The sequence below is a fragment of the Eubalaena glacialis genome, chromosome 19, assembly GCF_028564815.1.
Source record: "Eubalaena glacialis isolate mEubGla1 chromosome 19, mEubGla1.1.hap2.+ XY, whole genome shotgun sequence".
Lineage (NCBI taxonomy): Eukaryota > Metazoa > Chordata > Mammalia > Artiodactyla > Balaenidae > Eubalaena > Eubalaena glacialis.
This window is the reverse complement of record NC_083734.1, coordinates 25,554,651-25,572,695: the sequence shown is the minus strand read 5'-3', so window position 1 is coordinate 25,572,695 and position 18,045 is coordinate 25,554,651. Positions and strand designations below refer to the sequence as shown.

The 18,045-nt window shown below is 35.0% G+C and overlaps 1 protein-coding gene across 3 annotated transcripts in view; it reads left to right on the top strand.

Annotated features, from left to right (window-relative positions):
* Positions 1-18,045, top strand: part of VMP1 (vacuole membrane protein 1) — a 125,465-nt gene that overhangs the window by 49,811 nt on the left and 57,609 nt on the right. For all 3 annotated transcript variants that reach the window (XM_061175649.1, XM_061175648.1, XM_061175650.1), the window contains exons 6-7: positions 3,620-3,787; positions 17,556-17,687. In XM_061175649.1, coding sequence (XP_061031632.1) covers positions 3,620-3,787; positions 17,556-17,687 — 300 coding nt within the window. The remainder of the gene's footprint in view (positions 1-3,619; positions 3,788-17,555; positions 17,688-18,045) is intronic.

The window sequence follows — 18,045 nt, the reverse complement described above, 5'->3', positions numbered from 1 at the left end:
CATTTCTAGAGGACAGTTGTAGGATATCATGGACAGACTCTTGAATTTCTTTTGTTTTGCCTAGTAGTATCACATTTCTCTTTTGTGTTTTCAAACAGTAAATGTGGAAGTTACAGGGGTTTTTAAAAAATATTTATTTTCTTTATTTCTTTTGGCTGTGATGGGTCTTAGTTGTGTCACGCAGGATCTTCATTGAGGCACGCGGGATCTTTCGTTGCGGCGTGTGGGCTTCTCTCTAGTTGTGGCACACGGGCTCCAGAGCACGTGGGCTCTGTAGTTATGGCGCACAGGCTTCAGAGCGCGTGGGCTCTGTAATTTTGCAGCACGTGGGCTCTCTCATTGAGGCACACAAGCTCAGTAGTTGTGGTGCGTGGGCTTAGTTGCCCCGCAGCATGTGGGATCTTAGTTCCCTGACCAGGGATCAAACCCGTATCCCCTGCATTGGAAGGCGGATTCTTTACCACTTGGCCGCCAGGGAAGTCCCCCCCCCCTTTTTTTATTAATTGCATCTGATGTTAGTGAGAAATTTTTCACTAATTATTTAGTTACTCTGAATTCTACAAACTTTAAACTTGGGTGTGTGTGTGTGTGTGTGTGCATAGGATCACAAAATAATTCTTTTTTCTTTAACTGAAATCTCTTTTGTGCACATAATATTCAAAGAAACAGTTGTAGATTTCATGGTTAATCACAACTTTTCAAAAAAAGAAGTTCCTTTTTTAGAGATTCTATAATCATTTTTTAAACTTATTATCACTATTTATTGATTTCTGTGAATTAAAATTCAAGAAAAAGATGAACAGACTAAAAATTCACATAGATTTTTTTTTTTTTTTTTGGTCCAGAAGAAAACCTTATAGTTAATTGAGTCAGTGCTAAGTGTAGGATTTCATTTTTTAGATTTTTATTTGAACACAAAATGCAACTGTATTTAGGGAGAAATGTACCTTAGATTTATGAATGTCTTTCTTTTTCGTATTAACATGCAACAGAAAAATTTGTTTAATGTCACCTTTTATCTAGATAGCAGTAGGAGTTCTTTAATGTTTTATTTCCATCACTACATCTTATGCACTTTGTCTTTGAACCACAAATTCTTTCACCATGTGGTTTAAAAAGACTTTCTTATATCCAAAGATCATTTACTGTATGTGTATCTATATATACATACATATGTATGTGTGTGTGTATATAATTTTATTCTACAAATACAGTACTTTTGTTCATAACAGCTAATGGCTAATACTTTTTGAGGGCTTATTATATGCCCAGCACTGTTCTAAGCCTAGTACTTTATATGTGTGTTAGAGTAACATGTTAAGAATATCCAATTTCTAGAGCTTACACTTCATGAGAACTTTGGAAATTAACAATAGATTTTATTGACATCTTGATTATATTAGGGGTTTTTGAATTTTGGAGCTTGATAAAAACATAAGATGAATCTAAGTCTTTTGCCTTGCAGAAGAGTAGCTTGAGGTCCAGAAAGGTTAAGTGACTTGTCTGAGTTCGCTTATTTTCTGACACCTAATAGCCTATTAGAACCTAACCTATTTGAAACTCTAAAGGAGCTTGTTTAAAACATACAGGTTGGGGGGCTTCCCTGGTGGCACAGTGGTTAAGAATCTGTCTGCCAATACAGGGGACACGGGTTCGAGCCCTGGTCCAGGAAGATCCCACATGCTGCAGAGCAACTAAGCCCGTGTGCCACAACTACTGAGCCTGTGCTCTAGAGCCCGTGAGCCCACGTGCCACAACTACTGAAGCCTGCGCGCCTAGAGCCCATGCTCCGCAACAAGACAAGCCACCTCAATGAGAAGCCCGCACGCCGCAACCAAGAGTAGCCCCTGCTCGCCTCTACTAGAGAAAGCCTGCACTCAGCAACAAAGACCCAACGCAACCAAAAATAAAAATAAATAAATTAAAAAAAAAATCAATTAGTTAAAATAAATAAATAACATAAAACATACAGGTTGGGAAATCCCTGGTGGTCCAGTGGTGAAGAATCCGCCTTAAAATGCAGGGATGCAGATTTGATTCCTGGTCGGGGAACTGGGATTCCACATGCCTCAGGGCAACTAAGCCTGCGCGCCACAACTACTAAAGCTCGCATGCCTCAACTAGAGAGCCTGTGTGCCCGCAAACTACAGAGCCCACATGCTGTGGAGCCCGCGTGCCACAACTACAGAGCCCAGGCACCCTGAAGCCTGCGCGCCACAACTAGACAGAAGCCCGCATGCCACAACGAAAGATCCTGAAAGATCCTGCATGCCTCAATGAAGATCCTGCGTGCCGCAACTAAGACTCGATGCAGCCTAAAATAAAACAAATAATAAATAAATCTTTAAAAAAAGAAAACTTAATCTTAAAAAAAAATAAAAATAAAGTAAAATAAAACATACAGGTTCCCATGTCCACCTATTGAATCAACTTATGCTTAGGGGACCCTGAAATTTATATTTTTAACGAAGTCCATAGTTGATTCTTATGCAGACACCTCATCTTGGCATACATGTTCATTTGGGAACCACTGTGTTTAAACCTTTATCACACATCTATATGTTAATTCACTTTAATCTATATGATTATTATTAATTTGTAATATTTCAAAATAAAGGTACAAAGCAGCCCAAAAGCTTCCATAGAAAAAATTAATTTAAAAGAAAAACTAACTGATACTGGTTCCAGAGTTTTATTTTTGTTTTAGGATCTCAGTGGGAAAGATAAGTGAGGTAATTACTTCATCAACTATTTTTATTTTTTTGAAGTATAGTTAATTTACAATGTTGTGTTAGTTTCAAGTATATAGCAAAGTGATTCAGTTATATATGTGTGTGTGTATATATATATATATACTTTTTCAGATTCTCTTCCATTTTAGGTCATTGTAAGATACTTAGTAGAGTTCTCTGTGCAATACAGTAGGTCCTTGGTTACCGATTTTATATGTAGTAGTGTGTATCTGCTAATCCCAAACTCCTAATTTCCACCCCCACCCCCCACTGTCCCCTTTGGTAACCGTAAGTTTGTTTTCTATGTCTGCATCAACTGTTTTTTAAGTAAGGACAAAATATAGTATTCTCAAATTATGCCTAAAGGAATAGGGGCACAGGAGGTTTTTATCACAGGGGATGGCATTCTTACAAATGAGGTATGTGGATAAATAAAATAAGAATCAAGCCAGAAATCCTATGGTTTCCAGGGTCTAGTGTTGGGGGAAGGAGATTGACTACAAAAGGACACAGGGAACTTTTTGCAGTGATGGGACTGTTCTGTATCTCTGTCTTGGTAGGTTATATGGTTATACGACTGAGTATAATTGTCAAAGCTTATTGAACTACTGACCTAAAAAAATGGCTCTTACTGTATGTAAATTATACCTCAGTAAATTTGAAATTGGTTTTTAAGAAAGCAAACCATGAAGAGATTCTGGAAAGGATTATTTTTTCAAATTATCAGTTGCATCTTGAAATATTTAGTTAGGTAGATTCTTGTTCTTTAAAAGATAACATTTTTCTATTAATATAGAGTGATTAAGGTACCATTAAAATAACATGTCTATTAATAATTGCTTTCTCTTTAATATTTCTCATCAGAGATTTCTCATATTTTTTTGTAGGGTCCACATATAGCTTCAGTTACATTAGCTGCTTATGAATGCAATTCAGTTAATTTCCCTGAGCCACCCTATCCTGATCAGATTATTTGTCCAGATGAAGAGGGCACTGAAGGAACCATTTCTTTATGGAGCATCATCTCAAAAGTTAGGATTGAGGCCTGCATGTGGGTAAGATGTCCGTTTTCATATTTGTCCAAAATTAACCTCACTGTCTTGATTCTTTGTACCTCATTGAAATCGAAGCCAGACATATACCAAGTCAGTAGATAATTAATTCGTAAAGTGACCAGCTACCTAACTTCCATGTAAAAGAAACCTTTAGAGCTTCTCCTGTTCATGAATAACATTCAGAAGGAAGGCAGGAAACCTTAGGTACCAGGAAGCATTGATACCAAGTGGACAACAGCAGGGAAAAGGAGTATAGATGGTGCAACTATACTACTTCGTAAAGTTTTACTAACGTTTATAAAACTTGATAAACACATAGCAAATGGTTATATATCAGTCCAAATTAGGTAAGTATTATATGTCTCTCTCCTAGATTTAAATACTCTCTGTGTTTATTCTTAGAAGACTCATTTCATTTTCTGGGTTGTTGTAATACTAAAGTAAGGTCAGACATTTCTTAATAAACTAAGCTTTACTGTATTGGAGGTATCAGACTATATGGGGACCTTACTTTCAGAAGTTCCAATTATTCTTTTTATGGCTTGCTTAATATATTTTGGGAAACTTTGGACTACATGATCAATGGTAGATGTATTTTAATCTGCATATCCACACAAAGCATTTTTTATATGCTTAAATTCATTCACGTGTATATCATTGAGGAATAGTTCATTTGCTAAAGACTTCCTATTACCATTTGAATTATTTTTTAATTCATCATTTGGAATCATTAAGTTTTATGTTCCCTGTAACTTTTTTTCCCCTAACAGTTTCTTATAAAATGAAAAATACGGAACACATCACTTAAAACTCTTAATTAAAACGAACGTGAATAGAATGCCCACAGAAGAGGCAGAGTTTTCAAACACATTCAAGCGTTTATGTCGTGTTTTAAAAGAATTAAAAGGGAAATGCCATATATTGAATTTGTTGAATATGAAAGACAGGAAAAATTGTCATATTTCCTGTTACTCTTTTATAAATACTGGAAACAAATTCATTGTACTAGTTGCATATGTATTATAAATTTTACCACATTAGTCTTTTTTTTTTTTTTAACATCTTTATTGGAGTATAATTGCTTTACAATGGTGTGTTAGTTTCTGCTTTACACATTTGTATTTTGATGAAAAGCTATTAATAAGATAACTAGATACTCAGAACATGCTAGAAAAGGAGTATGTATATAGACTTCAGTTTTCTGTTGTTCTTTTGTTCTTTCAAAAATGATTTATGTGGCTAGATTAACACTAATGCCAACAAAGAAAATTTTTCATCCCAGCTGGCAGTGATAACTGCCTCTTCCAAAGTGCATATTGTCTGCAGCACTCATTTGGCCTGGCTCCATGCATGCCTCAAATTAGTTAAACTGGCTGGTGTAGTGGCTTACTTCCCCAAATAAATTTTAAGCTCCTCAAAAAATTCAGACTGTACCTTAAATTTATTACTCACAGCAATCAGCTTTAGGCTTTGCTCATAGTTCAAGAATACCAATAAATACTGATTGTCTGAATATTTGTTTGTTCTTCATATTCCCTTCTTTGAAACTGTCTTTTGTTATGTAAAAAAGGTAGCACATATCAAGTTACGCTTAAATTGGTTCCTTTTGTTTTCACCATTTACAAAGACAGTCCTTTCATCAAAGGGTGCTGGGAAAACTGAATATCCACATGCAAAAGAGAGAGGTTGGATCCTTACCTCACACCATATGTAAAAATTAACTCAAAATTCATCAAAGACCTAAACTTAAGAGTTAAAACTATAAGACACTTAGAAGAAAATATAGAAACAAATCTGCGTGGTGATTTGGCAGTGGTTCTTAAAGAAGACATTGAAAGCAGAGGCAACAAAAGAAAAAACTAGATAAATTGAACTTTGTTAAAATTAAAACTTCTTGTACATCAAAGGACACACTATCAAGAGAGTTAAAAGACAACCCACAAAAAGGGAGAAAATGTTTAAAAGTCTTATATCAGATAAGGGTTTAATATTCAGTATGTTTAAAGAACTACACAACTCAACAACAAAAAGACAAACAACCCAATTAAAAAATGGGCAAAGGATTTGAATAAACATTTCTCCAAGGAAGATATACAAATGGCCAATAAGTGCACAGAAAGATTCTCAATATCATTAGTCATTGGGGAAATGCAAATCCAAACCAGAAGGAAATACCTCTTCACACAGATTAGGATGGCTATTATTTTTTTAGAAAACGAAAAATAACAAGTGTTGGTGAAGATGTGGAGAAATTGGAACCCTCATAGATTGCTGGTGGGAATGTAAAGTGATTTAGCTGCTGTGGAAAAGAGTTTGGTGGTTTCTCAAAAATGTAAACATAGATTTACTATGTGACCCTCCTCTAATTCCATTCCTACATAAATACCCAAAAGAACTGAAAACTGGGACTCTAATATGTCCAGAAACTTGCAGTTCACTGTTCAGCAACATTATTCACATTATCAGAAAGGTGGAAACAATCCAAGTGTCTCTTAACAGATAAATGGATAAACAAAGAGTAGTATATACACATAATAGAATACTATTCAGCCATAAAAAGGAATGAAGTTCTTATACATGCTGCAATATAGATGAACCTAGAAAACGTTATGGTAAATGAAATAAGCCAGACATAGAAAGACAGATATTGTATGATTCCACTTATGTAAGCTATCTAGACAATTCAAATTCATAGAGACAAAAAGTAGGTTTAAGGTTACCAGGGTTGTGGGGAATGAGAAGTTAATGCTTAATGGGTATAGAGTTTCCATTTGGGTGAAGAAAAATATTGAAAATATAATGATGATGGTTGCACAACATTGTGAATATAATTAATGCCACTAAGTTTTATATTTAAAAATGGTTAACTGGGATACACTCATAAAAAGTCAATATTGGGACTTCCCTGGTGGTCCAGCAGTTGAGACTCCACTGTGTTCCCAATGCAGGGGGCCCGGGTTCGATCCCTGGTCCGGGAACTAGATCCCGCACACCACAACTAAAGACCCGGCGCAGCCAAATAAATAAATAAATGTTAAAAAAAAAAAAAAAAAGTCAATACTACTGAAGTTGAGAAATGTTGATTTAGAGTGTATTGGCCTTGGTTCTTATATTTTACTCTTTCATAAAATTGATCCCACTTGTGTTCACATCCATATTTTTTTTTCAGGGGAATGTCTTGCTTGATTAAAAAATGATATGTTATTTAAAATTGTTACCTAATTTGTACTTTGCGAAGTAAAATACCTTTACAGACTTCACTATCATTATAAATATAGTAAATCAGTAAAATCATTAAAATACGTAGTACCTCCAATTATAAGATAAAGACCAGGGTCAACCTCAGTTTCAACTTGTTCACATAAGTCTTTGGAGCCCATTAAAATGAATTGTTTGGTGTTGCTGATAAGTAGGTTTTTTCAGTTTGTATCTTTTTCATCTTTCACAATTTGACTATATCACTAGTGTAAGGCACAAATTTTCTTTTCAGTTATAAATTCTGATAATAGTTATTAAGCCTCCAAGCATTGGAGATTCAGAGTGAGCAAAACTTTACAGTCTCTACCCTCATGGAGCTTTACATTCTAGTGAGGGAAATAATCATGGAAAAATGTATATATAAGTATTGTCGAAAAATTATATATATAAATATTTAAACAAATTGAGATAAGTGCTATGAAGGAGAAATTTACTGCATAACACAGAAATGTTTTCCTAGTCTGTGATTCAGGGAAGATTTCCTTGAAATAGCAGTGTTTCATTGGATATCTAAGGATAATAAGGAGTACAGTGAGGAGGCAGGATGGTGGCAGGGCAGAGGAGAGGAAGCATGTGTGATGACTTTCAGATAGAGAACATCTCCTTTTTGTTTGTTTTTTTTTTAACATCTTTATTGGAGTATAATTGCTTTACAATGGCGTGTTAGTTTCTGCTTTATAACAAAGTGAATCAGTTATACATATACATATGTCCCCATATCTCTTCCCTCTTGCATCTCCCTCCCTCCCACCCTCCCTATCCCACCCCTCTAGGTGGTCACAAAGCACCGAGCTGATCTCCCTGTGCTATGCGGCTGCTTCCCACTAGCTATCTGTTTTACATTTGGTAGTGTATATATGTCCATGCCACTCTCTCACTTTGTCCCAGCTTACCCTTCCCCCTCCCCGTGTCCTGAAGTCCATTCTCTATGTCTGCGTCTTTATTCCTGTCCTGCCCCTAGGTTCTTCTGACCATTTTTTTTTTTTTTTAGATTCCATATATATGTGTTAGCGTACGGTATTTGTTTTTCTCTTTCTGACTTACTTCACTCTGTATGACAGTCTCTAGGTCCATCCACCTCACTACAAATAACTCAGTTTCGTTCCTTTTTATGGCTGAGTAATATTCCATTGTATATATGCGCCACATCTTCTTTATCCATTCATCTGTCGATGGACACTTAGGTTGCTTCCATGTCCTAGCTATTGTAAATAGAGCTGCAATGAACATTGTGGTACATGACTCTTTTTGAATTATGGTTTTCTCAGGGTATATGCCCAGTAGTGGGATTGCTGGGTCGTATGGTAGTTCTATTTTTAGTTTTTTAAGGAACCTCCATACTCTTCTCCATAGTGGCTGTATCAATTTACATTCCCACCAACAGTGCAAGAGGGTTCCCTTTTCTCCACATCCTCTCCAGCATTTATTGTTTGTAGATTTTTTGATGATGGCCATTCTGACCGGTGTGAGATGATACCTCATTGTAGTTTTGATTTGCATTTCTCTAATGATTAATGATGTTGAGCATTCTTTCATGTGTTTGTTGGCAATCTGTATATCTTCTTTGGAGAAATGTCTATTTAGGTCTTCTGCCCATTTTTGGACTGGGTTGTTTGTTTTTTTGATATTGAGCTGCATGAGCTGCTTGTAAATTTTGGAGATTAATCCTTTGTCAGTTGCTTCATTTGCAAATATTTTCTCCCATTCTGAGGGTTGTCTTTTCGTCTTGTTTATGCTTTCCTTTGCTGTGCAAAAGCTTTTAAGTTTCATTAGGTCCCATTTGTTTATTTTTTTTTTATTTCCATTTCTCTAGGAGGTGGGTCCAAAAGGATCTTGCTGTGATTTATGTCATAGAGTGTTCTGCCTATGTTCTCCTCTAAGAATTTTATAGTGTCCAGTCTTACATTCAGGTCTTTAATCCATTTTGAGTTTATTTTTGTGTATGGTGTTAGGGAGTGTTCTAATTTCATTCTTTTACATGTAGCTGTCCAGTTTTCCCAGCACCACTTATTGAAGAGGCTGTCTTTTCTCCACTGTATATGCTTGCCTCCTTTATCAAAGATAAGGTGACTGTATGTGCGTGGGTTTATCTCTGGGCTTTCTATCCTGTTCCATTGATCTATATTTCTCTTTCTGTGCTGGTACCATACTGTCTTGATTACTATAGCTTTGTAGTATAGTCTGAAGTCAGGGAGCCTGATTCCTCCAGCTCCGTTTTTCTTTCTAAAGATTGCTTTGGCTATTCAGGGTCTTTTGTGTTTCCATACAAATTGTGAAATTTTTTGCTCTAGTTCTGTGAAAAATGCCAGTGGTAGCTTGATAGGGATTGCATTGAATCTGTAGATTGCTTTGGGTAGTAGAGTCATTTTCACAATGTTGATTCTCCAATCCAAGAACATGGTATATCTCTCCATCTATTTATATCATCTTTAATTTCTTTCATCAGTGTCTTATAATTTTCTGCATACAGGTCTTTTGTCTCCTTAGGTAGGTTTATTCCTAGATATTTTATTCTTTTTGTTGCAATGGTAAATGGGAGTGTTTTCTTAATTTCACTTTCAGATTTTTCATCATTAGTGTATAGGAATGCAAGAGATTTCTGTGCATTAATTTTGTATCCTGCTACTTTACCAAATTCATTGATTAGCTCTAGTAGTTTTCTGGTAGCATCTTTAGGATTCTCTACGTATAGTATCATGTCATCTGCAAACAGTGACAGCTTTACTTCTTCTTTTCCAATTTGGATTCCTTTTATTTCTTTTTCTTCTCTGATTGCTGTGGCTAAAACTTCCAAAACTATGTTGAATAATAGTGGTGAGAGTGGGCAACCTTGTCTTGTTCCTGATCTTAATGGAAATGGTTTCAGTTTTTTACCATTGAGGATGATGTTGGCTGTGGGTTTGTCATACATGGCCTTTATTATGTTGAGGAAAGTTCCCTCTATGCCTACTTTCTGGAGGGTTTTTATCATAAATGGGTGTTGAATTTTGTCAAAAGCTTTCTCTGCATCTATTGAGATGATCATATGATTTTTCTCCTTCAATTTTTAATATGGTGTATCACATTGATTGATTTGCATATATTGAACAATCCTTGCATTCCTGGGATAAACCCTACTTGATCATAGTGTATGATCCTTTTAATGTGCTGTTGGATTCTGTTTGCTAGTATTTTGTTGAGGATTTTTGCATCTGTGTTCATCAGTGATATTGGCCTGTAGTTTTCTTTCTTTGTGATATCTTTGTCTGGTTTTGGTATCAGAGTGATGGTGGCCTCGTAGAATGAGTTTGGGAGTGTTCCTCCCTCTGCTATATTTTGGAAGAGTTTGAGAAGGATAGGTGTTAGCTCTTCTCTAAATGTTTGATAGAATTTTCCTGTGAAGCCATCTGGTCCTGGGCTTTTGTTTGTTGGAAGATTTTTAATCACAGTTTCAATTTCAGTGCTTGTGATTGGTCTGTTCATATTTTCTATTTCTTCCTGGTTCAGTCTCAGAAGGTTGTGCATTTCTAAGAATTTGTCCATTCCTTCCAGGTTGTCCATTTTATTGGCATATAGTTGCTTGTAGTAATCTCTCATGATCCTCTGTATTTCTGCCGTGACAGTTGTTACTTCTCCTTTTTCATTTCTGATTTTATTGATTTGAGTCCTCTCCCTCTTTTTCTTGATAAGTCTGGCTAATGGTTTATCAATTTTGTTTATCTTCTCAAAGAACCAGCTTTTACTTTTATTGATCTTTGCTATCGTTTCCTTCATTTCTTTTTCATTTATTTCTGATCTGATCTTTATGATTTCTTTCCTTCTGTTAACTTTGGGCTTTGTTTGTTCTTCTTTCTCTAATTGCTTTAGGTGTAAGGTTAGGTTGTTTATTTGAGGTGTTTCTTGTTCCTTAAGGTAGGATTGTATTGCTATAAACTTCCCTCTTAGAACTGCTTTTGCTGCATCCATAGGTTTTGGATCGTAGTGTTTTCATTGTCATTTGTTTCTAGGTATTTTTTGATTTCCCCTTTGATTTCTTCAGTGACATCTTGGTTATTAAGTACTGTGTTGTTTAGCCTCCATGTGTTTGTACTTCTTACAGATTTTTTCCTGTAATTGACATCTAGTCTCATAGTGTTGTGGTCGGAAAAGATACTTGATACGATTTCAATTTTCTTAAATTTACCAAGGCTTGATTTGTGACCCAAGATATGATCTATCCTGGAGAATGTTCCATGAGCACTTGAGAAGAATGTGTATTCTGTTGTTTTTGGATGGAATGTCCTATAAATATCAATTAAGTCCATCTTGTTTAATGTATCATTTAAAGCTTGTGTTTTCTTATTTATTTTCATTTTGGATGATCTGTCCATTGGTGAAAGTGGGGTGTTAAAGTCCCCTACTATGATTGTGTTACTGTCGATTTCCCCTTTTATGACTGTTAGTATTTGCCTTATGTACTGTGGTGCTCCTATGTTGGGTGCATAAATATTTACAATTATTATATCTTCTTCTTGGATTGATCCCTTGATCATTATGTAGTGTCCTTCTTTGTCTCTTGTAATAGTCTTTGTTTTAAAGTCTATTTTGTCTGATATGAGAATTGCTACTCCAGCTTTCTTTTGATTTCCATTTGCATGGAATATCTTTTTCCATCCCCTCACTTTCAGTCTGTATGTGTCCCTAGGTCTGAAGTGGGTCTCTTACAGGCAACATATATACGGGTCTTGTTTTTCTATCCATTCAGCCAATCTGTGTCTTTTGCTTGGAGCATTTAATCCATTTACATTTAAGGTAATTATCGATATGTATGTTCCTATTACCATTTTCTTAATTGTTTTGGGTTTATTATTGTAGGCCTTTTCCTTCTCTTGTGTTTCCTGCCCAGAGAAGTTCCTTTAGCATTTGTTGTACAGCTGGTTTGGTGGTGCTGAATTATCTTAGCTTTTGCTTGTCTGTAAAGGTTTTAATTTCTCCGTCAAATCTGAATGAGATCCTTGCTGGGCAGAGTAATCTTGGTTGTAGGTTCTTCCCTTTCATCACTTTAAATATGTCCTGCCACTCCCTTCTGCTTGCAGAGTTTCTGCTGAAAGATCAGCTGTTAACCTTATGGGGATTTCCTTATGTGTTATTTGTTGTTTTTCCCTTGCTGCTTTTAATACTTGATCTTTGTATTTAATTTTTGATAGTTTGATTAATATGTGTCTTGGCGTGTTTCTCCTTGGATTTATCCTGTATGGGTCTCTCTGTGCTTCCTGGACTTGATTAACTATTTCCTTTCCCATATTAGGGAAGTTTTCAAGTATAATCTCTTCAAATATTTTCTCAGTCCCTTTCTTTTTCTCTTCTTCTTCTGGGACCCCTATAATTCGAATGTTGGTGTGTTTAATGTTGTCCCAGAGGTCTCTGAGACTGTCCTCAATTCTTTTCATTCTTTATTCTGCTCTGCAGTAGTTATTTCCACTATTTTATCTTCCAGGTCACTTATCTGTTCTTCTGCCTCAGTTATTCTGCTATTGATCCCTTCTAGAGAATTTTTAATTTCATTTATTGTGTTGTTCATCACTGTTTGTTTGCTCTTTAGTTCTTCTAGGTCCTTGTTAAACGTTTCTTGTATTTTCTCCATTCTATTTCCAAGATTTGGGATCATCTTTACTATCATTATTCTGAATTGTTTTTCAGGTAGACTACCTATTTCCTCTTCATTTGTTAGGTCTGGTGGATTTTTAGAACATCACCTTTTAAGCTCATTTATTTTCTTTTTTTTTTTTAAGACTTATTTTATTATTTATTTATTTTATTTATTTTTGGCTGTGTTGGTTCTTAGTTCCGGCACGCGGGATCTTTTGTTGAGGCATGCAGGCTCTTCGTTGCGGTACACAGGCTTCTCTCTAGTTGTGGCATGTGGGTTTTCTCTTCTCTAGTTGTGGCACGCAGGCTCCAGGGCATGTGGGATCTGCAGTTGTGGCTCGTGGGTCCCAGAGTACATGGGCTGTGTAGTTGAGGCTCGCAAGCTCATTAGTTGTGGCGCACAGGCTTAGTTTCCCCTCAGCATGTGGGATCTTAGTTCCCTGACCAGGGATCGAACCCGTGTCTCCTGCATTATAAGGCGGATTCTTTACCACTGGACTACCAGGGAAGTCCCTAAACTCAATTATTTGTTAAGTTCATGGTTTTGTTTTTTGGGAGTTTTTTTCCTATTGTGGTAAAATGTACATAACATAGTTTACCATTTAACCATTTTTAAGTGCACAATTTACTGGCATTAAGTACATTCACAGTGTTGTGTAACCATCACCAATATCTACTTCCAGAACTTTTCTGTCATCCACAAACAGAAACTCTGTACCCATTAAACAATAACTCCTCATTCCCTCCTCTCCCCAGCCCCTGGGGAGAGAGTAACCTCTCGACTTTCTGCCTCTATGAATTTGCCTATTCTTCATATCCAGTATAAATGGAATCATACAGTATCTGTCCGTTTGTGTCAGGCTTATTTCACCTAGCATAATGTTTTCAATTTTCATCCATGTTGTAGCATGTATCAGAACTTCATTCCTTCCTGAAGTCATTTTAAAACTGACCTTAAGGGAAACTGGAAGCACATTTTCTCTCTTTTTTTGTTTGTAAAACAATCTGCTAATTTTACTAGAATTGGTATAATTGTTTTTTAAACATTGCTGTAAAAGCCTTGAATTTCTCAGTGGTTCCAAGTTACCCTCCAAACTTTGGCTTTTAACCTCTGTTTCATGTTTGCAGTTGGAATATTTAATAGAAAATGGTTTTGTTTTTAAAGATTATTAACACACTGATAATACCAAACTACTGTAATTTCTGAGTAGTCAGCATATGTAAAATTTTCTACTCCCCAGATTTTTACCATTAAACTTATAATTCCTAACATAGAAAAGCAAGATGCTGGTGATTTACCTGTGAATCCAGTTGACAAAACTTTTGAAAGCACAAAAATTTAGGATTTTTGTCCTCCCCAAAATCTTTTAATAAAATTGACACTCCAGTAAGATATTGTGTTTCTCTATTGGTTTTGCATATTTTGTGCATATTAAACTGTTCTCCAATTCAAGAAGCAGGGACTTCAGGGTAATAAATTGATATGCAGTGGACAGTCTTTAGAAGAGCTTTCTGAATTATTGCTTGACTAAATACCACTTGTCTTTCTTTTGCAATAAGGAAGCCAGTCATTTCTTCCCCTTAATTAAACTTGGGCTGACAGTTTTTAGTGTTCCACAATTTAGTTTTGTTTTTTTATGTTGATTTTGCAAGAATTATAAAATTGTTTTGCAATAATCATGAAATTATGGGACTTCAGTATCTAATTTGAGATAACTGACTAAACAAACTTCTGTATCTGGAATATGATGTGTCTTGAGGGGACCTGTCTGGATGACTATATTTCCTTTTTATTTATATGCATAAAAAATAGAACACTGGCTCATGATCACCATTTTTACTCCTTGCTAATATGGGAAAACATGAACAGAATTAAAATATAACAATGAATATGGTCAACTAAGTATAAGACAGTATGTAGCTCTTGATTTCATTTCAATCCATTATTACTTCCTTTTTAACTTTAGGGAAACTTGTCATGAGTTTGAATCATATGATTGCTTTCAGAACTATTGAACATTTGACTTAACATGTTTTAAGAGAAGTTTATGTTTTGAATAAAATGTTGCAATTAACTTTTCTTCCTACTTTTTGTCATGAAAAATTTCTTTTTAAGTACAGGGAATTATATAATTAATTCAATATATTATCACCCAACTTCAGCTAATATTAACTCCTGGCTAATACTTTCATCTAGACCCCTCCTCACTCTGCTCACAATTATCTTGAAGCATATTCCAGGTAACATACCATATTTTATCTGTAAATATATCAACCTTAGGACTTAAAAAACATTGTCACACCTAAGAGAATTTGGGAATAGTCTCTGCAAATCAGTTACCCAGTTAGTGTTCAGATTTTTCTGATTGTGTTTATTTCTTTGTTTTTCTTTTCAAATATATTTGTTGATGAAACTGGATTGTTTTGTCAAGTGTAGTTTTCCACGGTCTGAATTTTACTGATTGTATTCCAGTTGGTGTAATTTAAATATGTTTCTCTGTTTCCTGTGAATTGATAGCTGGGTTGAGAGGCTTGAAAAAAAAATTTTTTTTTACAAGAATACACTTTATAGTCTTACGTATTCTATCACGAAGTGCAATAATGTCTGGTTGTCTTTCTGTTTATGATATTAACACCATTATTATATAAGTCCATTATTTTACTAGGGCTTATAAAATGGGGGCATTCCAGTTGCATCATTTTTTTCTTTAGTTATTGACTGGAATACTTTTATAAAGAGAAACTTCTCCTTATCACCAATTTGGTTACCCTGAGATATCTTCCATATAGGTAAGACAGGATAAATAATTGATTGTTTCTCTTTATTTACCAGTTTTTAAAATAATTAGTTGGTTTTCTAACATCCTCCGAAGGTGACTAAATTGACTCCTCTTGTTTAGCAAAATATGATTTGTGTTTTCTTCCTATATCCTTCTTTGTATATATATATCTCTCCTCTCCCTCTTCTCTCTGTTCTTTAACTAAATATGGTCTTATTCTTTTGGCACTTAAGTATGTTCTTTTCATAACTCTTGGTTCACATGTGGATAATGCAGTTACACTTGGAGATCATTGATTTCACACACTGGAGTATAACACTGTGATTGTAAAATGTTTGAATTTCGTAATGTCCCTTGGGGATTCTTGTCAAGGCATTTGCAGGCAGAGCCATAGGACATAGCAAACAGTAAAGCCTAAAGTTGCTTCTGAAAACTACCAAAGCTTTTTCATTCACTATGACTCAGGGCAGAGAAGCATGGCTCAAAGTTAAGAATTCTCCTGGAGACTACAGGCCTCTTGCATTATTATCTATCCTGTATTTAAGCCGTATATGTCCAAACCAAGTTCCTGATTCTTTTACCTTTGTTTTCATCCTTATGTTCTAAGTTGATTAAAAAAAAAAAATTCTCTTCAAAAACAAGAATCCACAAAGTGACTGAAACATGAGTCACTCAGTGTCCTGAGGAAATCAACATTTTTCCTGTGGTGAAAATTTATCCATCCTAATGTTGAGATTTCAAGGGGCTTCCTGACCACAGTGTGTTAAAAGCTTTAAATCTGAACAAAAAAGTTGTATTGGGATTAAAACAACATCCTAAATATCAGAAGATTTCCTATATATCTAACAGCTGTACTAGTGAATGCTCATTAGCAAATCATTTGAATATTTGAAAAGGGGGGGAACTGACAAAAATAACAGTGTATGTGTATATATATATATATATTTACATATAAAATCTAAAAAAATAAAACAAATGAGTGGTTATAACAAAACAGAAACAGAATTTCAGATACAGAGAACAAACTAGTGGTTACCAATGGGGAGAGGGAAGTGGGGAGGAGGGAACAAGATAGCCATAGGGGATTAAGAGGTACAAACTACTGTGTATAAAATAAATAAGCTACAAGGAAAATAGGCCAACAGTTTATAATAACTTTAAATAGAGTATAGTCTATAAAAATTTTGAATAACTGTTTTATACCTGAAACTAATATTATATTGTAAATCAACTATACTTCAATAAAAAAAAGAAATAACATTTCAAAAGTCTAGAAAACCATGTGCTATTTCTTTTTTTTTTTTAATTTTTATTGGAGTATAGTTGCTTTACAATATTGTGTTAATTTCTGCTGTTTCTTTAGCAAGTTCTTGTTTAAATTATCATTTATTTGACGCATGAAGTTTTTAACTTGCTTTGCTGTGTGAAATTTTAAAAAGGGATGTTTTTCCAGGCTGAAACAATAAATGTCACTGTGCAGTTTAAAAAAAAAAAAAAAAACTAGTGTTTTGGTTTTTTTTTTCTTATTCTCTGACAGGTTTATTAGCTTTCAAATTAATGTAGGTTTTTAATCCCAACACAACAATATTGTGTTGTTTCAACAAAGTGAATCAGCTGTGCGTATACATATATCTCCTCTTTTTTGGATTTCCTTCGCATTTCGGTCACCACAGAGCATTGAGTAGAGTTCCCTGTGCTATACAGTAGGTTCTCATTAGTAATCTATTTTATACATAGTATCAATAGTGTATATATGTCAATCCCAATCTCCCAATTCATCCCACCCACCCCTGCTATTTCTAAACTTAATAAAATGAAAAGAGATGTAAAAAGTAAGAACAGAAGGTATAAGTAGAGATGCTAGAGAACTAACATTAATTTAGTGTCTGCAGTGTACCAGGGATTGTCTAAGAGTTTTATGTATGTTATCTGGCCTGGCATTGTGTAGGTCAGTATTAGGGTATGATTCAAACTCATGTCCTCCTGACTGTGTAATATATCTTTTCCTCCCTAATACATGCATCTTAACATGTTTTTGGTGATATTGAAAAATAAAGATTTGATCCGCTTAGTATCACTGTGTTGAGAAAATCTCATGTAAGTATTTTGGTTTTTTTACGTAGGGTATCGGTACAGCGATCGGAGAGCTGCCTCCATATTTCATGGCCAGGGCAGCTCGCCTCTCAGGTGCTGAACCAGATGATGAAGACTATCAGGAATTTGAAGAGATGCTGGAACATGCAGAGACTGCACAAGTAAGATCAGTGGGGAAAAAAATAGAATACTTTAATTATCCCTTAAAGAGGTTATGATTAAGGTAAATTTTTTAATAGTTACTCTGAAGAAGAAAACTGCCAATGTAAACACATAGTTTAGTATAAAATATTTAGAAAAGCTGAAATATGAAAATGATTATACTCATGATCTTAGACTAGAGAAATACAGAGAGTCAACAAGACAACTCAGACTAAACCAGGGTAAATTCATGTGGCCAGGGACGTTAAGGAGCTGAAACATTATTTGTCCATTATGTGTTTATAAGTATTACCAAGCAGACCAGTGAATAAGTAAGGGGGATAAATAGGTGGACCAGGCTGTGAATCCAAAATAATA